Here is a 23,007-nt window from a genome sequence, read left to right as displayed (position 1 = left end):
GGGCGGGGCTTGGCTCGTATCATCGTGAAATAGACCGGTTCCGAAGGAAGCCGGCTTCCGCGCGAAGGAGGAGGGGCCTCAGTGTTCTTCTCTGCGCCTGCGCGAGCTCGAGCTCCTGGGGCCTCGGTCCGGAGCCGGGTCCTCTCTGGGACCGGCCCAGGTGTGGAGGCGGAGCCTCCCTTGTCCGGCTCCTCCAGGATCCCGCGGACATCCGAGCCCGGCTCCACGGGATCCATCGTGCTGATCCCGGACCCCTCCTCCTTTTTCCTCCATTGATCCCGGACCCATCCTCCTTTTTCCTCCATTGATCCCGGACCCCTCCTCCTTTTTCCTCCATTGATCCCCAACCCTTCCTCTGCTACTATCTCCCCTGTCACCTTTGCTGATTCCAAACCCCTTCTCCCCCCCACTCCGTGCAGATCCCGGATCTCTCCTCCTCCCTCCCTCCCGCCCCCTCCCAGATCCCTCCTCCCTTTCTCTGCTGTCCCTGGCTGCTCCCCCAGCCGGTCCTCCCTCCTGTTCCTCTTTGGTCCTCGCTGTCTGGCCATGCTTCCTCCAGGTCCCCGGGGCCAGAGCTGGCCCCTGCCTCGGCTCCTCCTCCCGCTCCTGCTCTTGTCGTCCGAAGCCTCCCTTTCCTCCTCCTCCTCCTCCTCCTCCTCCTCCTCCTCCTCCTCCTCCTCCTCCTCCTCCTCCTCCTCGCACAGCCACAAGCCGTGCACGGTCTGCAAAAACATCGTGGATCAGTTCAACAAGGTGCGAGGCTGGGGCGGGGGGAGCCCAGAGAGGGCAAGGGGTGCCCGGGGGCGCACAGCAAGCTTGGTGCCGTCCACCGCACCAGGCGGCCGCCTCCAGGCTCCCTCGTGTCCTAGGTACCTTCTGACACTGCAGCACCTTCCCCTTCCCCGCATTGTCAGAAGTGGGAAGCAGAACCCGAGTCTCCTCCCCATGTAGGACTGTGACTCTGAGCCTCAGTGTCCTCAGCTGTCAGTTGGGGTGTTGTGCCATGCCCGTGCTGGCCTGTCCCCCATGTCGGGGATGCTCTGCGCCTTCTCCTCCCCATCTCATTTCCCTGGCTTCCTTGGAGGCTCAGCCCTCACCCAGCTGCTCCAGGAGGCCTTTCCTGGTCAGTCCCCAGCCCTGCCACCCTCTCCAGAGCTGGAATGTCCCTCTTCTAGGTCTGTGAGCGCCTGCAGGGCAGGCATGTGCATGGTAGGCGCTCAGTAAGAGCTGGTTGTCTAAGTCCCGGAATGTCAGTAGAGGGGATTCCTGTTCAGGAGCCTCGGCGGCCCCTGCCAGCTCCAAATGAAGCTAGAATCAAAGGTGGTGAAAGGTGAGAGCACGATTAACCTGAAATTCAAAGGTCTCTTTCTAGGAGAGAAGGGTAGGTTTTATCTGTAAGGTGTGTGGCCATTGAATGCCCACGGGCAGTGAGTTTTCCTGGGCGCCTGCTGCCCAGCTGGCCACAGGAAGACAAGGGAGATTCCTTCAAGTCCCCTGGAGTTTTCCAGATAAGATTCCTAGCTGAGTTGTTTCCCAGAAAAATATCATTAACTGAACAAACATTCTGTGTTTTCATTTTGGCAGGGATTGGCAAATACAGAAAAGAAGAATTTTGGTGGCGGAAATACAGCTTGGGAAGAGAAGACGCTATCCAAATATGAGTCTAGGTTTGTCATCACACAGTGGCCTGGGTCTCCGGCACCCCCAGCCCTGTAATCTCGATGGGTCAGGCATCGAGGAGGAAAGGAGAGAGAGCTGAGGGGGCCAAGCGGGGCGGGCCTGGGGGCCTCACGTAGGCCTCCATTGAGTTTCAAGGGGCCGCTCCATGGGACTTATGGAGAGATGGGGAGCAGACTTTCATGAGCCCCGGCTCCTTTCCAGTGAGGGACACTTTATTGCTGTGGCTGGTGGAGGATTCTGGTCTTTAGAGATCACCCCTTGGGAGGAGTTTGTCCCCTGCCCCAGCCTCGTTGTCATCTACACGCATACCCCACTATCTCAGGCAGGTGCTAGATGCCTTTGATTTCCTCTAGTGCTGACTTGTGGTTTTTAACGCTCCAGTGAAATCCGTCTCCTAGAAATCGTGGAAAACCTGTGTGAGAGCGATGCTTTTGATTGTAACAATATGGTGGAAAATAATGAAGAACACCTCGAAAATTGGTGGTTCAAACAGTAAGCCTGAACCTTGTTGGTGGTTTGAGGGCGGGTCCTCAGCTGGACAGAGCCGGGGAGAGGGTGCAGGTCGAGCAGTGGTGTGTGGCTGTCTTTGCATCTCCCTCCCTGGAGAATATCGCTGCTAGGACACCCTGGGACGAGGGAGGGTGGGATTCAAGTTCTCTGCCATAGAGGGTGGATGGCTGCCTAAGAAAAAAAAAATCACTGTAGGCATCATGGCCAAACAGAAAGAATTCTGAGCTGGGAGTCTAGAGAGAGCTGGGTTTGAATCCTGCCTGGGTTGTGGCTGTAGACAGGTCCTTTACATCTGGCATCCTTAGTTTTCTCATCTGTAAGATTGGGACAGTAGCACTAATTCTGCCCACCTCATTTCTGGAATCACTCTGTGCTCACCACTTATAGCTACCAGCTGTATCCAGACAGGACTGCATGTGGTTTAGAGGGTGGGGAGCAAGGAGGATGAGACTGGGGTTCAGGCCTCGGATGTTGGGGCCTATGGCAGCTGATGGTCTCCTGCCTGATATGTCCCCCGCGGGGCAGGCTCAGCCCTGGCAGCGCCAGGGTCACCTGCCACCTCACTCTGAGGGGGGCTATCCCTGCCCGGGTGTGAGGAAGCCCACCCCCCTCCCCCTAGGTTGTAGGCCCCGGCCTGACACGCTGTGTTAGAATTACATCATGCTCTGTTAAACAGAGTATTTGTTTCTTTTAGGGAACCTAGCCTGTGACCCAGGCTTAATGATAAAAACCTGCTTCTCTTTACTCAGGAAAAAGAAACATCCCGACTTATTTAGGTGGTTTTGTGTGGAAACTCTGGAAGTGTGCTGTCTTTCTGGAACCTACGGACCAGACTGCCTCGGTACGTCTCCTGGTGTTTGCCTGGGCCAAGAAGAGAGTGACCCTGAATGGTGCCTCATGCAGGTGGAGGGTCAGGTGCAGGCACCCCCAGAGCATGTGCGCACGCACACACATGTACACATACTTGTGCACGCGCACACACACACACACACACACACACACTGCCTTGCCTGGCACGCTGCAGACCCTCCATAAATCAGTGATGGATGAATGAATGAGTTGGGAAATGGCCCCTTTTTCCCTTTGCTTTGTCCACATCTCTGTGGACCTTTATGGCACCTTTGCTAAGTTAATTGGGCTTTTCTGGACTTTGGTTTACTTTAATCAATGCCAGACAGGGACATTGAGCCTTGTAGAGGTCACTCTGCCTAATGACCCTTAATCAGAGCAGATTTGAGTGGAGGTGGCCGCTAGCCAGCCCATCAGGCAGGAAGCAGTAAGCGCCTTCTGTGTGCCAGGCACTAGGTGAGGTGCTGGGAAGGCAAAGAGAAAACTGAAATGATCCTGCCCTCAGGGAGCTTATGTTCTATCTGGGGGTAGGGGATAGGGTGTACAAAAGGGAGAAAAGAGGAGAGAGAGAGAGAGGAGAGAGAGAAGGGGGAGAGAGAAGAAAGAGGAGTAGGGAGAGAGAGAGAAAGAAGGAGAAAGAAAAGAAAGAGGGGGGACAGAGAGAAGGGAGGACAGAGGGGGGGAGAGAGAGGGATTGAGGGAGGGGAGGGGAGAGGAAGGGGGGAGAGGAAGAGAGAGAGGGGACGGAGGGGAGAGAGAGAAAGAAGAAAGAAGGGGAGGAGAGAGGGATTGAGGGAGGGAGAAGGAGGGGAGGGGAGAGGAGAGGGGGAGCACTGAGGGACAGCTTCTCTGCTCAGTGAGCGCAGGGCCCTCCGTTCAGAAGACCCTGAGCTAGGGCACTCTGGCTGGATTTCAGAGGGGCCCGTGGGCTCTGCTGGCCTCTGAGCCCCGTCTGTTTCCCCTCTGACTCCAGAGTGTCCTGGGGGGTCCAAGCAGCCGTGCAGGGGAAATGGTTATTGCAACGGGGACGGGAGTCGTGTGGGGATGGCAAGTGCATGTGTCACCTCGGCTACATGGGGCCACTCTGCATGGATTGCGTCGAGGGCTATTTCAGCACCTGGAGGAACGACACCCACTCCGTCTGCACAGGTGACTTGGCCATCTGCCCCAAAGGCCTTGCAGGGGGTCTGTGGGTCTCCGGGGCCCCCAACTGTTCAGGCAGATGAGGAGGGGCCAGAAGGACCCACGCCAGGGAGGGGAAGGGAAGGGAAAACCCTTGCTCTTTTTGAGGCCTCCCGGGAAGAAGATGAGCCTGGGCTCCAGCCTGGCCCCTGAGCATACTTGTCCCCCTCTGCAGTTTCTTGAGGCCTCATCTCTTTTTTCTGGTTCTTTGACATCTTGGGTGCCCCCCAAGGAAGGGGCTCGGAGGTGTCCATGAGGACAGGACCCCATCTGCTGCCCGAGGGAATGCCAGGGAAAAACCCAGCTGTGCTCATCAGGGCCAGACTTTGAAACGTGTCTTTTCCAGTGTGTAACCCAGCCTGTAAGACGTGCTCTGGCCCGACCCATAAAGACTGCAGCGAATGTGAGGTCGGGTGGGTCCAGGAGGAAGACGCCTGTGTAGGTGAGTTGGGAGAGTGCCAGTGGGGGCGGGGAAGGAGCCTCACTTGGGTTGTGCCCAAGAGGAGACTGAGGCAGACAGCATGAAGTGACTTACCCAGGGTCATGCTGCCAATAGATAATGCTCTTGGCCTGAAGTTAGGGAAACACGAGTTTAAATCTGGCCTCAGGCACTTGCTAGCTGTGTGACCCTGGACGAGTCACTTAGCTTTGCCTACCTCAGTTTCTTCATCTGTAGAATGAGGATAATGACAACCCCTCTCTCCCAGGATCGTCATGGGGATGAAACGAGATCCTAATTGCAAAATGCTGTCTTATCGTTATCTCTCATTACTAATGAGGAGTGTCGGTCCAGATTTGAGCTCAGTCTTCCCCGATCCACGCCCAGCGCTCTCCCTGGTTGTGCCCATTTTCTGGGATGAGAAAATGAGGGTCGAGCAGTTAGGTTCCGTAGTCACTGGGCAGATCCCACTTCCTCTGATGGGGCCATGGCGAGGGGGGAGGACGCCCCCAAGCCTGGACATCTCACAAAGCCAAGCAGGCTTCCCGTGTGGCCCCGGCCCAGCCAAGGGGCTGCTGCAGGGCGATGCCAGAGACCACCTGCTCTGGTGGGCTTCTGAGGCATCCCATGCCCCTCCGAGTAGGATGCCCCGCCCTCGGGGACCTCTGTCCGGGTGCCTGCGCCCAGAGGAGGCAGGGGGGCAGGCTTGCCGGGTGTGACTTCGGCAGGCTGGGGAGGGCAGGTCCCAGGCAGGCACTGGGAAAAGTCTGGGGAGGGAGACCACGGTCCCTGGGGGTGTGACTGTGGAGGGTGGTGTAAGTGAAAGTGAGGGGAGGGGGAGGACAGAAAGTTCAGTTTGCTGTTTTTGGCCGGCACGCCAAACGGCCAAGTGAGAGACTCTGTTGTGGGTAGGCTTGAATGCCAGGGTCAGCGCTGCCTTGGCTTCCGAGGGTCTGGGGGACATGAGAGGGACTGATTGGGGAGGGGCGGCTGGGAAGGAGGCTGAGGAAATGAAGGCCCAGGCACCTGGTCGTCCGTGGGTGGCATAAGAGGGGGGTCTCTGAGGAACAGAGAGCGCCTGGCCCGCTTAATGAGTGCTTGCTGGCTGATTGCATGTTGAGTGGAGGTTCCAGCAGGCAGGGGGCGATCCCGGCCCAGAGCTCAGGGCAGGGGAGATGGAGGTTTGAGTCAGGGAAGCACAGCTTTAGAGCTGGCCTAATCCAGAGGAGGGAAACTGAGGCCCAATGCAGGAAGGCCTGGCATCACCCAGAGCCGGAATTGGAACCCAGCTCCTCTCGGTTCCACGGCTCTCTGAGGACCCAGAGACGTGCCATTTGTAGAGGCGGCACACAGCAGGCGCTTCATAAATGCGTCCCAGTTCCCTGAAGTGAGGTCGGTGCTTGGCACAAGGATGTCATTAGTTAGGGCCAGGTGCTTGAGCTGCAGAGTGGCCCGGTCCCCCGGGGGCATTCTCGGGTGGCACCGGGTGAAGGTGGGGAGAGGAAGGGCCAAGCCAGGGTAGGGGACTTGGCAGAGGGCTCTCCTCCTCCATGGCCTGGCATCTTGGGATGCCTAGGTGAGTGAAGGATGGACGTGGAGACACCGGGGGCCTGCTGGGAGGGGTCAGAGGACATGGGTTCGAATCCTGGCCCTGAGCAAACCGCACCTCTCTAGGAGAGGAGAGGGCTGACCTGCGGGACCTCCAGTGTCCCTTCTCCCTTGGAGCCCCTGCTGGGAGGATGCTGCTACTTCTGGGCTCCTTTCCACTCACATGATCGTTCTATAAACCTGTGGGTCCTCCGTCACCTTTGGCTTCTGCCTCCAGCCTGCCAGGGAGGGCAGGGAAGCTGACAGCCAGAGAAGCCCATTTTACAGACTAAGACTGAGGCTTTTCAAAGGCGAGCTGGTCCAACCTGCTCTCTTTACAGACAAGGAAACTGAGGCACAGGAAGTAAAGTGACTTGGCCAAAGTCACACTGGGAGTAAAGAGCAGAGCCAAGATTTGAATGCAGGTCCTTGGGCTCCGGTGCCTTCCACACTGTCCAGAGGGCAGCAGATTGGTAGCTGGAGGGGATAGTGGAGTCTTGGGATTGCTTAGAGAATTGACCTGGCAACTGCCCGGTGTTTCCTGTGGCGTCTGGAGTGCAAAGGGCAAAGCCTGGGGACTGTCCAGGGCACCTGCACCATCTACATGTCGTCCCAGGAATGCAGAGCCGGATGCTAGGTTTCTTGGCAGTCCCTGGGACCCACCACCTTCCTCCTAGCCCGGCCTGCTCCTGGCAGGCTCTGACCGTTAGGAAGCCCGGACCTCTGCCCTCTGGGGCTGAGAGAGCCCAGCCAGCCCTTGAGATGCTCAGGGAGAGTCGTCACGGCCCCGAGTCCTCCCTAGGCTGCTTCTCTGGTTTCCTGGCAGCCCTGCAGCCACGGCCTGGCCAGGCCAGGGTCTGGGGGCCGCTTCCCGCCTCCTTTTGGACGCTCCTGGCTGCTGGCACCCCTTGAGCTCGCTGGAGGCGAGCCAGAGCCCCCGGGACTTTCCAGATGAGCCACTGCCCACTGGGCCTTCCTCCTTCTTGGACTTCCTTCCATCCCCACTGAACACGTCCTGGGACACTCGGATGGTTTGTGGCTTGCCAGGGTCTCCGTGGCCCTCCGTTGTGTGTTCTGTCACAGCGAGCCTCCCGGCCTGGTGGTACCCACGGGTTTGAAGACAGGCACGCTCCCTCCAAGCCCCCGGCAGCCTTGAAAAGGAGAGGGGCCGCACACAGATCCCCAGACCCCGCCCCCCGGAGGGAGGTGTGAGAGTTTATGTGAGTTGCCCAAGGTCACACAGAGGGAAAAGAAGATTCCCAGACCTCCAGCCTTCATGGTGACATGGACCGTTCATGCCCCCTCTTGGGTCAGTCGTGAATCCACGTCTCTCCAACTTCCCCACGGAAATAGCACAGCATGGATACTTCCTGCAGCCCTGCCCAAATGGAGGCAAACTCCCCCCCTCCACTCCTCCCCCCCATCAAGATCAGTTTGGTCACACGGTCAAAAGAAGGAGCTGAGGCTTGTCTGGCCTGACCCCTCCTCAGCGCGGTCACGCCTGCGCTGGATGGGCGCCACCCCCTGAGTTTTCCAGATGTTCACTGGCCGCCATTCCTTCCCTTTTCAGGACTCTGGCCAGCAAGTACTGGCCCTGGAGTCAGGAGGACCTGAGTTCAAATCTGGCCTCAAGACACTTGACACTAGCTGTGTGACCCTGGGGAAGTCACCTAACCCTGAGTGCCTCACAAAAAATGGCCAGCATTCACCCTTCTCCAGCCCTGTGGTCCCTGCCCTATTCTCCATGGGCTTTCTCTTTTTTTTATTTTTTGGTTGGGCAATGGGGCACACAGCTAGTAAGTGTTATGTGTCTGAGGCCGGATTTGAACTCCTGAATCCAGGGCCGGTGCTCCATCCACTGTACCACCTAGCTGCCCCCTGACATTCTCTTTTTAAGTTTAAAATTTTTGAATTTCTACATTTACAAATGTGGGGTGTTTGGACAGACCCCCCACAAGACCATTTCCGTATACAGAGAAGAACAGAGGAGGGTCCCGGTGAAGCTTACGCACGCGGCCTTCTTTGAAAGGCGTCTAGTACAGCGCATTACTTGTCACCGATGGGGGCTCCGCAGTCACATGCAGTTGTGCTCTCCGTGCCCGAGGACGTGGTGCCTCTGGGCCGAGGACTTATCGGGGCAGTCAGCTGCCGGCCTACGTGCAGCACAGAGATTCATTTTGCTCTCCTTGGCCCGAAAACGAGGAGGGTGGGCACACCTCAGCTGGATGAGAGGGAACGCTTGCCAACAGTTGGAAGGGGCTGCTGTTACAGGTAGTGAGCTCCCCGTCACAGGAGGTGTTCAAGCACAGATTAGAGGAGCCTTTGTTGGAACAATGGAGAAGAGATTCTTGCTCCGTGGGGCTTGGTCTGGGTTACCACTTTGAGGTTACATGGGGCTGGGTCCCTCCCTGCTGCTGGCTGGGCAGTGACCCAGGATGTGGCCAGGGATGGGGGGTAGGGGAGCTGGAGGAGTGTACACCTTTGCCCTTTTAGGTTTCCGAAGCACTTCCTGTCCCTTATCTCATTGGAATCTGACAACAGTGCTGGGGGGGGGTGCTTTTATCCTCATGCCTGTTTTACAGAGGGGGAAACTGAGTCTGGAAGAGGTAGAGTCATGGTCCTAAGTCCCCCCGTGAGAGGGGTCTGAGCTGGCAGGACATGGTGCCTTGTGGTTCCTAGCAGAACTGGGCTGAGAACCTAAGCTTCCTGCTAGGCTGCCTTCCTTCCCCTTTGGGGGCCCCAAGTCACTGGGGATGACAAGTGTGTGGCATGTGACCTGGCCAGGACCCACAGGGCAGGCACCCTCAGGCAGGGGACTAAATGAGCCCCAAACCTGCTCCCAGCCCCCAGAAGCCCTCAGCTGCCCCAGTGACTTCCAGCAACATGGCCCCTGCTGTTACAGACACCCGTGGGTGTGAAAGGAGCCGGTGTGGAGGATCAGGGGGTCACCTCGGGAGCCCGGAGGGCTGGGAGCTGGGCCCTGGGCCATGGGAGGCCAGGCTGCAGCCTTGTGGAGAGCACAGGGGAGGCCAGGTCTCTGGTCACAAATTCCCCCGGGTGTGAAAGGAACCGGTGTGGAGGATCAGGGGGTCACCTCGGGAATCCGGAGGGCTTGGGATCTGGGTCCTGGGCCACGGGAGGCCAGGCTGCAGCCTTCTGGAGAACTCTGGGGAGGCCAGGCCTGGTCACAGACTCCCCCGGGTGTGAAAGGAGCCGGTGTGGAGGATCTGGGGGTCACCTCAGGAGCCCGGAGGGCTGGGAGCTGGGCCCTGGGCCATGGGAGGCCAGGCTGCAGCATTGTGGAGAGCTCAGGGGAGGCCAGGTCTCTGGTCACAGACTCCCCCGGGTGTGAAAGGAGCCGGTGTGGAGGATCTGGGGGTCACCTCGGGAGTCCGGAGGGCTGGGAGCTGGGTCCCAGGCCACGGGAGGCCAGGCTGCAGCCTCGTGGAGAGTGCCGGGGAGGCCAGGCCTGGTCACAGACTCCCCTGGGTGTGAAAGGAGCCGGTGTGGAGGATCTGGGGGTCACCTCAGGAGTCCGGAGGGCTGGGAGCTGGGTCCCAGGCCACGGGAGGCCAGGCTGCAGCGTTGTGGAGAGCTCAGGGGAGGCCAGGTCTCTGGTCACAGACTCCCCCGGGTGTGAAAGGAGCTGGTGTGGAGGATCTGGGGGTCACCTCGGGAGCCCGGAGGGCTGGGAGCTGGGCCCTGGGCCATGGGAGGCCAGGCTGCAGCATTGTGGAGAGCGCAGGGGAGGCCAGGTCTCTGGTCACAGACTCCCCCGGGTGTGAAAGGAGCCGGTGTGGAGGATCTGGGGGTCACCTCGGGAGTCCGGAGGGCTGGGAGCTGGGTCCCAGGCCACAGGAGGCCAGGCTGCAGCCTCGTGGAGAGTGCCGGGGAGGCCAGGCCTGGTCACAGACTCTCCGTCTTGTTTCAGATGTGGATGAGTGTGCAGCAGAGACCCCTGCTTGTGACGAGGGCTTCTATTGTCTCAACAACAACGGCTCCTTCTTCTGCAAAGGTTCACCTTCCCTCCGGGTCTCAGTGGTCATTGCACGAGCAGGGGGCCCTCCTGGGGCCATCAGGCTCAGGTTCCCGTCCTTGGGCGTTTCTGCCTCACGCCCACAGAACAAGGATGGAAACGTGACAGGACAGAATCCAGGCAGTGCCCGGGGGCTGGGGGCAAAGGGGTGGGCTCCCACGTAGGAAGTGAGGCGGACAAGCTTTATAGGAAGGCTAAATGGAGGAGGAGGCTTTGACAGCCTGCCACCTGACATGCTCAGGTGCTTTACGTGAATCAAAAACACCCTCCCCCAAAAAACCCCACCCAAACTTCTAAAAAGGGTGCACTGTTTAGAATTCAGGAAATAGGGGTTCAGAGTCCTGAGAGAAGACTGGCCGATGGCTGCCCAGGTGAGAGGAGTGACTGGTCTCAGTTGGCCTTTTCTGGTTGGAGGGGACCTCAGCCTTCACTGGGACTTGCCCGTGAACCCCAAGGTACAGAGCCAAGACTCGAACCCAGGCCCTCGGACCCCAAAACCAACATTGGCCTGTGCTGCCCCTCACTTGCCTCAAGGGTGAGCTCCCAGGTTATCAGGCCCTGAGATCGGGCACCAGCGTCCCTGAATGTTGGGCCTTTGCTTTGTCCTTAGAGTGTGACCCCAGTTGCGCAGGGTGTGTGGGAGAGGGTCCAGGACACTGTACAGGCTGCACGGCTGGTTACGCACAGGAAGATGGCGCGTGTCGAGGTCAGTGAGCGGAGTCCCTGCCCCTGTGTGGGCCTCTGCCTCGGGGTCACCCGTGACGGTCACCGCCTCCTCAGCAGCCGCTGGGACAGGCGGACCTGCCACCCATCGTGATCGAAAAGAAAAAAAAAGCCTTTATATCCCAGCGTCCTCCTGCCCTCCTCCCTCCCCCTTGACAAAGCAGAGCCATTAAGCGGAGCGTTCAGCAGCAGGTATACGCTTCTCTGTCCCGGGAGCCCCCCGCCTCTTGTGGGCTTCATCCTCCCTTTGCGGGACCTTAGATGATCTTCCCATTAGGCAAGGCCAGCCTCCCTAGAGTGCTCTGGTCACTTAGATGGTCTCTCATCACCGTGCGTCGTCCTCTGGGCTCTGGTTACTCAACACCGTTGTGGAGTCCGTGGTGAAGGTCGCGTGTGTTGTGTGACGAAAACCAGCCCGACACCGTCCCTGTCAAGTCCTCAGGGTCCCCCAGCCCCCCACCCTACCCCCACAATCCCCTCCTCCTTCCTCGGGGCCCATGGGGGCTGCCATCTGTCATGAAGCTGACACGCGTGGTCCCGAGTGCTGCCCTTTGGCAATCAGCGCACGGCAAGGCCCCGGTGACGGTGCTGGCTTGGCTTTTCTCCATCCGTAAACCACGGGGAGTCGTTAAGCCCATCTTCTTGTTATCAGACCTGTGGTTCTGTCGGTATTGGGAACTCCCAGTGAGCAAGTTCCTTCTCTGAACTTGGACCCAGAGAGCTGTCCAGAGTTCCACAGTCAGGATATGTTAGAGGCTGGATTGGAACCCAGGGCTTGAGGCCAGCTCTGACCACTAAGCCACGCTGGCTCTTGGCCTGTTTTTTTAACATGGAATCCAGCGTTGGCTGTCCTGACTGCCTTCCTATCATCCGCTTACCTTCGGCTGTGGGGTGGCCCCTCCGCTCCTTCTCTTCCCCCTCCATGGGTCTGAGCCCCCATGCTGAGCTCACAAGAAGGAGCAGAGAAGCCTCAGCCTCCCTCCTACCCCACCCCCCAAGCTGGTGCCCCCTTCCCTGGGGGAGCAGTGGTTTCCATGCCAGCGGCCGGGGCCCTGGGGCTGGGGCAGGGCAGGATGCCGGCTCCCTGTTAACTGGGCATGTGGGCATCTCATCTGTAGATGTAGATGAATGCTCCCTCCCGGAGAAGGCGTGTCCCCAAGAGCACCAGAAATGCTTCAATACCCGGGGCAGCTACACCTGTGCCTGTGCCGAAGGCTTCCAGGAGAGAGATGGCACCTGTGTGCCCACCGAGGACACCCGAGGTGAGGAGCGGCGCTGCCCAGACGCGGCTTCCCTTTGCATCCCTCCCGCCGCTGTCTCTCCCATCAAGGACTCCAGGGGACAGGCTGCTTTGTCTCTCTGGGCACCCGATGGCCTGCAGGAAATTTAACAAGTGTGGTCCTTGTTCAGAAATGGGGAGAATCTGAGCCCAGGGTCAAGGAGGAGGAAGGGAAGCTCTCCTGTGCCTGAGTGCTGGGACAGCCGTGGAGAGTGGGTGTGGGAAGGAGAGAAAAGGAGCCAGGGCGGATGCCCCCCTCTGTGGCCTGTGGCCCTGACCTTCTCCCTATCACCTGCACGATAACCAGTCCTACGGGAGGGCCCGCCTGTGGGGCACCACAGAGGGGCCACAGAGGATGGGCCCCTCCCTCAGGGAGGTTCAGGAGATAGACTCAGGTCACGGGACCCAGGGGGAGGACAACAGAAGAGGTGGCATTGGTGGGAGGGGCAGGTGAGCGGGCATGTTGGCGATGTAAAAACGCAGCAAGGGGTGGAAGCCGGAGACCGGGCACTGCCCTCCGCTCTGCATGTGACAGCTATGGGGCAGGTGCCAGGCCGGTCACTTGCTCTGTGACCCACCAATGACTCCCCAGGTCCCTTCTGGTTGCGATGCGGGAAGCTGTCAGCAGGCCGAGGTGCTGACGTGGCTGCTCGTGTGGGCATCTTGGATTTCCTCCAGGCTGAGGCACCCTACCCCACCCCCGCCCCGTTCTAATTTCTGCAAGTCAGGCTGCTTACGGCTGATGTGTGTTTGCTTTTGACAGAAGATGAAGAGGCAAAGGAAACTCTGAAACCTTCGCCACATGAAGACTTGTGATCTACCTCCCCAAACTTCCCGCTATCTGATCGTTAACTTAAATTATTCAGCTGGAAACTCTGCCCTTAGTGGGAGTCCCGTGGAAGTCTTAACAACCAACGGAGTCCAGGCTGCTGAGACACACCGAGCCACCGTGACCACCTGCCTACACGGGGGAGAGAAACTGCTCCTAGCGGATGGGCCCTTTCCAAAGCTGCATTCGTCTCTTGTTCATAAAGAAACTATATTGTCATATATTTTGATACTGTTCTTTGTAATAAAACTGACTATGGAGGGAGGAACAGAATATTTACTTATTTACTTATTAAAAGACCAAACAGCACAAATACCCACATTCCAGATTTTTGAAGGGAAAGGTCTCTGGGGAGTTCGCTGTTGGCCTCTTCCATGGCAATGGTGATTTCTTGGGAAGATGCTGAGTGCCATGTTGGGCAATTTTGTGCCACTCCCCCCCCATCCCCCAATAAATAAATAAATCGATTGGTTCTTGATGTAAATACACATTTTTTCCTTCAGACTTGCCATTAGGGCATTTGATGGGCTGTTAGGACAGTAGGATTTCAGGTCCTTCCCTATAATAGATACCAGCCCTTTTCTTGAAATAAATTTTTGTTGACGTCTTTTATTACATTGCCATAATCTCCTCTAGTATCTCTTCCTCTCTCCCTCCCAGACAGACGTTTGCGTAACAAATAATACCCTTTAAAGACAAAGAGAAGAAAAATCAGCATCGTTGATTGTCGAAAAAGCCTGGAAATTTTCAGCATATGGGGACCTTCCAGGGCTGTGAAGAGCCAGGCTGGACCCCCTTCCCTTCTCCTTCACTCCGGTACTGGTTGGTCTTCGTCATTTTGTTCCATTACTTTGGATTTTTGGCCCTGTCCTCGTTCTCGCCGTTGATGTTACTTGTGTGGAGGGTTATGTTGGCTCTGCTGACTTCACTCTGCATCAGTTGGTGGAAGTCTTCCCAGGCATTTCTGCATTCATCACATGCTTCATTTCTTACAGCGTGGGAATATTCCATTACACGGATTGGTCTTAACTGACTTAGTCATTCCCCAATCCATGGGTTATCAAATCTTGATAGCACAAAAAGTGCCGCTACAGATGTGTTGGTGTATGTGGGGACTTTGCTCCTGGTGGTGGCTTCCTTAGGGTATGACCCAGTAACAGAGACTCTGGGTCACAGGGTATGGACTTCTTAGTCACTTTCTCTACGTAACTTCCAAGCGCTTTACAAAATGGTTGCACTACACCCACAGTGCCCCAACGATGCACCAGTGTGCCTGTCTTCCCATGACTCCTACACCATGGACTCTTCCCATCTTTTGTTGTTGTTGCCAGTCTGTAGAGAGTGAGGTAAAAACTCGGGATGGTTTTGTTTTGTGCTTCTCTTTTTATTAGCACTTTGGATCACTCTTTCATATAGTTGTGAATCGTTTGTAATTTTTTTGAAAACCGTTCAGATCCTTTGACTGATTTTCTGTTGAGGAATCAGCCGCTGACAAGCTCGCCTGGGGTCTTCCCTTAAAATGAAGGTTCAGGTAGGAGCCAACGAATCAAAAGAAGGGGCCACAAGGGAAGAGGAGTTTTTGAGGATGGGGAAACATGGGCACCTTTGTAGGCATGAGATAAAATGGAGCATGAGATGGGGAGGCATAGCAAGGCAGTATTCCATGCAGAGCCTTCTCTGGTTCTGAGTGCCCTGCAGGCTTAACCCAAGGTCAGCAGTGCAAAATGGCAGCCCTATGGCGCCTCTCTCCCCCTTAGCATTAGGTACAATGCTAACTGCTGGATGTGTCGCTGTCTCTGTCTCTGTCTCTCTTTCTCTTTCCCCCCCTTCCCTCTCTCTCTCTCCTCTGTCTGTCTGTCTGTCTCTCTCCCTCTCCCCCCATTCACTCTCTCTTTCTCTCTCTCTTTCTTTCTGTTTTTCTCTCTGTCTCTCTCTCCACTTCCTTCCTCCTTCCTTCTCTGTCACTGTTGCCTTCTTGTCTCTCTCTCTCCTTCCTTCCCTCTCTCTGTCCTTCTCTCTGTGTGTCTCTCTGTCTCTCCATCCACCTCCCTCTGTCTCTCTTAGAAGAGTCATCTCATCCACAGCCAGGACCGGGCCTACTGCCCTTTGCTGTGAGCAGTCCACATCTGGGGTAGCAGATCTGTGTTGGGACGTTGATGAACTAGAAATCATCCAGCTTCGAGAAGCAGCCAGAAGGTGAAAATGCTGGAGTTAATATTCCATGAGGAGTGGATAGATGAATTGAGGATGCCAAGCTTGGAGAAGGGAAGATTCAGAGGGCATGAGAGCTAGGTTTGAGTGTCTGAAGGGCCGCCCCACACAGGGATTAGATAGATCTTCTGCTCGGCCCCAGGGGCTGAACTAGGAGCCAAAGGGGAAGGGAAGTAGTTGTAGAGAGGAAGACAAAGTCTGGTGTGAGGAAAAGCCTCTGCACAGGGAGCCCTACCCCAAAGTAGAGACGTCTGCTGAGGCGGGGGGGGGGGGGCTTCCCATCGCTGGGAGGCTTCGGGCAAAGGCTGGATGACAAAGTGTTGGGGCATACTGGATCTGGTGTGGCTTGGACTTGAGATTCTGAGGTCCTGTCCTATGCTGAGATTTGCTTTTTCAGTACAAATAACAGCTTACTTGGCCTTAAATGAGAGGTTATTTTTATGAGTGAGTTCATTCTCCATTGGAAGGCCATAAGCAAGCGTTACACGCTTTTGGTGATTTCACAAGGACCGTGAGGGAGGCTGCGTCCTGCAACGGCCCCAGCTCAGAGCTGCCCCTCAGCAGACCCAGGCCACAGGAGAGCTGGAACTTGAAGTCTTAAGCTCAGGCCTCATTCTGTTGGGGGGCCAGGAGGGAGCAGAACCTGGGAGGAGGGTTTTGGGTCCACTGGGGGAGGGTGGACAGACTCTGGCACACTGATGCTGGGCAGAGTGTGACCGAGGGAAGGCTCAGGATCCCATTCTGGCCAGGGGCCCCTGGTTTCCCCCGATCCTGGATGTTCCTTATGAAAGCTGTAGTAGAGGTCCCTAAGTCTGCTAACACCGCACAGAGCCCAGAGGGCAGTTGGCCCCAGTCAGGTGCAGCTACGTCAGAATCCCTGGGGTTCCATAGAACAGCTGTAGAACCCTGACCCCCAAATCCCTAGAGGGGACGTGACAGGGAGGAGTCAGCAGGAAAGGGGGCCCCAGTAGGCTGGGGGAGAGGTCCTCAAGGTATGGGGATGTTGGACCAGAGGAATCTCTGGAGAGGATGCTTGCCCCTCTTAAATGTCATCCCCCTTGGACAAAGCCCCAGGCCCCTGGCCTAGGTAGATCTGGCCAGAGAGAGGCCTAATGATCTTGTGCAAGTCACAAAACCAGAACCATGGGTCACTCGGCCCAATCTGTCTCTCTTTAAACGCCTGTCCCTTCCCTCTTCCCTGTCTCGGCTTCTGCCCCATTGGAGCTCCTCGTCTGATCCCAGCTCTTCCCTCCTAACCTAAGGAGGGTGTGGGGGCTCCTCTGGCTTCCCCTGGCCCAGCCCTGCCCTAGATCCTGCTCACCTCTGATCCCAGTCTTGGGTCCATCCTGCCATTGTGGACCCTCCAGGCACATGCCACCCCCTCGCTGGGCTTCTGTCATCCCCCTGCTCAAACCCGACCTGCAAATGGCCTCCCGCTGCTTACTGAACAAAGCCCTGCATTCAAGGCCCTCCTGTCTGCTCTGACCACTCTGCCAGGCTGATACTCCATGACTCCCCTTCCTAGACTCAGCTCTAGTCTTCACTGCCCACCAGGCCTGGCACCAGCTCCTCTCCCCATCTCCAGATTTCCCTGCCCTGACCAAAAAGCCCTGTCTTCGGCCCTTTACCCTTGTAATGGGCTTGGGTGGTCAATACCTCTCTCCCTCAGATTGGACCGTAAATTCCCCCAGAGCAGGGTCTATAGAGCACTGATTTTTGTACTCTTGAAAATAGTAGGTGTTTAATAAATGCATGTTGCTTTGAGTAAAGTTGTTCAGACCTTTGTGTTTTCATTCACAAGTGTTGCATCCTAAGCTCTCTCTCTCTGTCTCTCTCTCTCTCTCTTACCTCTCCTCCCCAACACTAGGAACAGAAAAAAGAACAAAACTTTCATCAGGAACACGTCCCTCATTCTTTTTTTTTTCATCATTTAATCAACCAATAAGCATTTATTGAGCATGCACTGTTCTAGGCACTTATGCTAGAGACAGAAATGAAACAGGCCCTTCCCTCCAGGAAGACATTCTACTGAGGGAGGAAGAGTCACCAGGACCAGTGGACCCCAAGCTTTCTTGAGCACTTTTTCCAGCAGAAATTTTAGAGCAGGCATTCCCAATACATGCGCATTCATTTATTCATCAGTTTCTATACATGTATGATTGTGAGGCTTTGTCCAACCCCAAACCAGAAGGGGGAGGGGGCTGTATAATCACTGGGCCCCCTCCTGGGGTACCAAGCCCCTCCTCTGAGGGGCCCCTGTGGCAGTCCTGAGATGCTCTCAGGGCAGGAGTGGGAACGCTCTCAATGGCCCCACAGAGCTGCCACTGCTGTGGGTGCCTGGGTCAGGGAGGGGCAGAGGGAGGGAAGTCAGGGTACAATGGGCAGGTGTCAGAGATGAGCCGCACGATTGGCTGGTGTACTGTCGTCAAGGGCAGGGCCCATTTGGGGCTTTTTGGTAATCCATGCTTAGCACGGCACCTGGCCTTTGTTGGGTCACAGCGCCCACTTTGGCAACTGCTGACCAGCTTCTTAACTGGTCACTCTGATGCTGGCTTTGCTGTCTGAGTCATGTGCCCCAAGCCTGGCTGGGACCATCTTCCCCTTGTATAGACACTCTGAAGGACTCACTATCAATTACAGAATAAGCCCCCATGCCTCAGCTTGGCATTCAGCATCCTCCAAAGTCTTGTTCTGAGTTTTCTCTGCCACCTGACCTATCTCTCTCTTCTTTCCTTCACCTACCTGTGGCCCAGGGACAGTTTGCAATGTTCCACCCAAGCTTTGGGGATAAAAACTCATCATGTGACAAAAATCTGCTGGGCAAACTAGAAAACAGCATGGCAGAAACTAGGTATAGACCAACGTCTCACACCCGATGCCAACATAAGGTCAAAATGGGTACCTCATTAAAGGATGATGCCATAAGCCAATTAGGAGATCATGGAATAGTTTACCTGTCAGATCTGTGGAGAAGGGAAGAATTTAGAACCAAACAAGATATAGAGAGCATTACAAAATACAAAATGGATAATTTTGATTACACAAATTAAACATTTTTGCATAAACAAAACCAATGCAACCAAAATTAGAGGGAAAACAGGAAACTGGGAAAAAAATTTTACAGCAAGTATTTTTGTTAGAGGCTTCATTTCTCAAATACGTAGAGAACTGAGTCAAGTTTATAAGAACACAAGCCATTCCCCAATTGGTAAATGGTGAAAGGATATGAATGGGCAGTTTGTCATGTGAAAATAATGTTCTAAATCACTATTGATTAGAGAAATGCAAATTAACACAACTCTGGGGTACCACCTCACACCCATCAGAATGGTTAAAACGCAAAAAAAGAAAATGACAAATGTTTCAGGGGTGTGGAAAAGCAGGGGCACTAATGCATTGTTGGTGGAGTTGTGAACTGATCCAACCATTCTGGGGAGCAATTTGGAACTATGCCCAAAGGGCAACCAAACTGTGCATATCCTTTGAACTAGCAACACCACTGCTAGGTCTGTATCCCAAAGATATTTAAAAGTGGGGGGGAAGGACCCACATGTACAAAAATATTCATAGCAGCTCTTTTTGTGGTGGCCAAGAATTGGAAACTGAGGGGATGCCCATCTGTTGGGGAATGGTATATGATTGTAATGGTAATAGTCCATGTAGCACTATGTTGTTCTATAAGAAACCACAAGCTGGATGATTTCAGAAAAACCTGGAAAGACTTATATGAACTCACATAAAGTGACGTGAGAAGAACCAGGAGAACATTGTACAGAGTAATGGGTTTGTAAGATGATCTACTATGACTGACTTATCTATTCTCAGTAACACAATGATTCCAGACAATCCCAGAGGACTCAGGATGAAAAATGTTACCTGCTTCCAGAGAAAGAACTGATGTCATCTGAATGCAGACTGAAGCATACTATTTTCTCCCTCCCTCCCTTCCTTCCTTCCTTCCTTCCTTCCTTCCTTCCTTCCTTCCTTCCTCTCCTTCCTTCCTTCCTTCCTTCCTTCCTCCCTTCCTTCCTCCCTTCCTTCCTCCCTTCCTTCCTCCCTTCCTTCCTCCCTTCCTTCCTTCCTTCCTTCCTTCCCTCCTTCCCTCCTTCCCTCCTTCCCTCCTTCCTTCCTTCCCTCCTTCCTTCCTTCCTTCCTTCCCTCCTTCCCTCCTTCCTCCTTCCCTCCTTCCTTCCTTCCCTCCTTCCTTCCTTCCTTCCTCCCTTCCTCCCTTCCTTCCTTCCTTCCTCCTCCCTCCTCCCTCCCTCCCTCCCTCCCTCCTCTCCCTCCTTCCCTTCCTTCCTTCCTCCCTCCCTCCCTCCCTCCCTCCCTCCCTCCCTTCCTTCCTTCCTTCCTTCCTTCCTTCCTTCCTTCCTTCCTCCCTTCCTTCCTTCCTTCCTTTTCTTCTTCGAGTTTTCTTGCACAAATGACTAATATGGAAATCTTTTACATGGTTGCTCATGTATAGCCTATATCAGAGTGCTTACTGTCTCAGGGAGGGGGGAAGGGAGGGCAGGGAGAGATAGAATTTTCAAAACTTAAAAAAGACAAATCTTAAAAATTGTTTTTACATGTAATTAGGAAAAAATAAAATATGTAAAAGAAAGAAAGAAACCCAGACAGGGCACAGAGAGGCTAATGCTGAATTTGGAATAGGAGGAGCTGGGTTCAAATCCCGGCTCTCCCACACACACTACTGTGTGACCTTGGGCAAGTCCTTTCTTTCTCTGTGCCTCAATCGCCTTCTTTGTAAAAGCAGAAAGATGGTCCCGAAGTCCTTTCTACAATCCTAATAGAAGTATGTTGCCCAGAGCCCAGGAGCTGATTCTGAATGTGACATTGACGACCCGACGATCCCCTGAACTTGGCTCTCTGGGCCCCGGGGTAGTCTTCTGTAAAGGGAGGAGGCTGGGACCCCTGCCTGCTTCAATAGACCACACGCTCCGCCTGACTCTTCGGGAGCCCGGGGAGGCAGCGAGAGTGCCCACACTGAACACACGGGGGCGCCATTGGCTTGGCCAGGAGCAGAGGACCAGGCAGGTGAAAGCAGCCTCCAGCTCTCTGGGTTTCTGAGGCTCCCTGGGGCCGGCTTCTCGGTGCTAGGAGCCCAGGCGCCAGCAAGCAATAGCAGGCTACGGGCCGGAGTCCCAGAACGCGGCCCCTGGGGTGCAAAGCAAAAAGTGCGCAAGCACTGCGCAGGACCAGGCACCTCCCCCACGGAGAGGGGACAGGGGGCAGTCCAGGTCCCCCAAACCCAGCTCAGCCGTGCGCAGCTTTCCTGGCACTCCTTGAGCCCCTAGTACATGCAGCCCCTGTCCACCCTCTTCATCCGCATATTTCTTCCCTTTGCCTATGACCTGGCCCTCAGATTCAAGGCCCATTCCTTTGCAAAGACCCGTGATCCTTCAGGTTCACTTTCCTCAAGAAGGGGAGGAGAGGGCGATCAGAGTGGACTCCCTTCGCCGGGTCTCCTGGGACCCAAAGCTGGGAAAAGCTCCCAGACACGAGAGCTGTCCAGCAGCGGCTCTGGCTGGGGTTGGGTGGGGGAGCGAGCGGTGGGACGTCCCATCCTTGCAGGGCTTCAGGCAGATGGAGTACCCACCAGCAATGCCGTCCCATTGCTGAAATCCTGTGATTCTGTGAACTTTCTGATCGCTAAGCCTAACCTAGCACCGTTCCCCTCAGTGCCCTGGTTTTAATCCTGTCCTCCCTCCACACTTCCACCCCCCATGCCCAATGGAGTCCAGAGCCAACTCCCCTCTGCACCACTGCGGCTGAGCAAAATAGGACTAGTTGGCATCTACAGAGCCTTTCACATTTGCCAAGCTCCCTCTCACACACGCAGCGTCCCGTTTGATTCTCCTAACAATCCTGGGAGGTAGGTAGTATTATCCCCATTTCACAAGTGAGGAAGCTGAGGCTCGTAGGTAAAATGGCTTGCCCAGGATCCAGTGCGGGGAGGTCACGTTTCCCATAAGGAAGAACATTCTAACCGTGACAGCTGCCCCAAAGGGAGCCGCGGGCTCTGAAGTAGTGCAATCTCCATCCTTGGAGCACTTCAATGGGAGATGAAATGAGGATGAGGGAACCAGGGATGTTTAGTCTGGAGAAGAGAACATTTAAACAAGGGGATGGTGGCTGTTTTCCTTGAAGGAAGAGGGATTCGCCGGGTTCTGCTTGCCCCGGAGGGCAGAACCAAAGGAAACAATGCATGTATGGAGAGAGAGACAGAGACAGAGAGAGAGAGACAGAGAGACAGAGAGAAAGAGAGACAGAGAGAGACAGAAACGGAGACACACACACAGAGAGAGAGACAGAGACAGAGAGACAGAGAGATAGAGAAGAGACAGAGAGAGAGACAGAGACAGAGACGGAGACACACACACACACACACACACACACACACACAGAAACAGACACAAAGACAGACAGAGACAGAGATGGACACAGAGACAGAGAGAGAGATAGGGAACAAAGAAGAAAGCCACAGAGGACTTTGGCCCAAAGTGGGGAATACTTTCTTGGCATCAGAGCTGCCCTAAAGTGGAATTCAGCACGGGGAAAGATAAATGTGAAGAATTCAGAAAGACAGATGGGCTGAAATGATAGGGCTGGGAGTAGGTAGGACAATGACTAGGGAAGAGGACAAAGTGGAAGGGCAGCAGGACAGGCTAGGACAATGGAGCTGCCCATCCTCATTGTTACCTCGGAGCACACACCCTTCCTCGATTTTATTTTTATTATGAACTTGACAAATGTCAACAAACATGAGCCTTTCTATATACAAGGAATAGGGGGAGAGGATTGTCTAGGGAAGAGTGAAACTCCATTATGTACTACTTAGGGTTTTTCCTTTATATATATATAGTTGTTATTTTTAAACACTGCTGCCATTTTACACCCTTAGTCTCCTGCCTCAAATCTCTGCTCACTTGGGTGCATCCTCCATTCAGCTGCCAAACTGACTCCTCAAGTGCAGGTCTGACTCGCCCTCCCTCCTCACCTCCATAAGCTCCAGGGGCTCCCTTTCACCTCCAGGAGCATACACTCAATCTTCCCTTTGGCATTTAAAGCCCTTTCTAACCCAGCCCCTTCCTGCCTTTCCAGTCACGTAGCACCTTATCTACTCTCATCCTCTGTGACCCAACTATACTAACCCAACTAACTGACTGCTTCTCACTCATGGAGCCCCATCTCCTATCTCCCATGCCCTTCCCCTGGCAGTCCCCTAGCCCCGAACCAAGCTCCCTCCTCACCTCAGCCTCATTGGGTCCCTCTCTGCCTTCAAGATGCAGGTCAAGGACCACCCTCCCTGATTCCACCCCCACCCCCACTGGTGGCCTTCCTACCCATGTTATCTCACATTTAATTCGTATATATCTATATAGGCATAACCTCACAGAGTAGCACTCCCTATAGATAGATAGATAGATAGATAGATAGATAGATAGATAGATAGATAGATAGATAGACAGATATTGAGATATCTGTCTAGAGGGAGAGAGAGGGAGAGAGAGAGGAGGAGGAGGAGGGAGAGACAGAGAAAGAGAAAGGAGAGGAGGGAGGGAGGGAGGGAGAGAGAGAGAGAGAGAGAGAGAGAGAGAGAGAGAGAGAGAGAGAGAGAGAGAGAGTGCTCCTTGAGGGTGGAGACTGTGTTTTTGCCTTTCTTTGTACACCTATACTTA

At 55.0% G+C, this 23,007-nt stretch overlaps 1 protein-coding gene across 1 annotated transcript; it reads left to right on the top strand.

Annotated features, from left to right (window-relative positions):
• Positions 1-45: 45 nt before the first annotated feature.
• On the top strand, positions 46-13,598 carry CRELD2 (CRELD disulfide isomerase 2). The gene is given in 11 exon segments (XM_020982940.2): positions 46-753; positions 1,585-1,667; positions 2,062-2,172; positions 2,940-3,031; positions 4,013-4,075; positions 4,078-4,188; positions 4,568-4,663; positions 10,179-10,262; positions 10,894-10,989; positions 12,125-12,268; positions 13,049-13,598. Coding segments are annotated over 11 exon segments (1,140 nt in total). The 5' UTR covers positions 46-546; the 3' UTR covers positions 13,102-13,598.
• The last annotated feature ends 9,409 nt before the right edge of the window (positions 13,599-23,007 follow it).

The sequence above is a fragment of the Phascolarctos cinereus genome, unplaced genomic scaffold (assembly GCF_003287225.1).
Source record: "Phascolarctos cinereus isolate Bilbo 61053 unplaced genomic scaffold, phaCin_HiC Scaffold_1;HRSCAF=81, whole genome shotgun sequence".
NCBI lineage: Eukaryota > Metazoa > Chordata > Mammalia > Diprotodontia > Phascolarctidae > Phascolarctos > Phascolarctos cinereus.
This window is presented reverse-complemented; position numbering and strand designations above follow the sequence as displayed.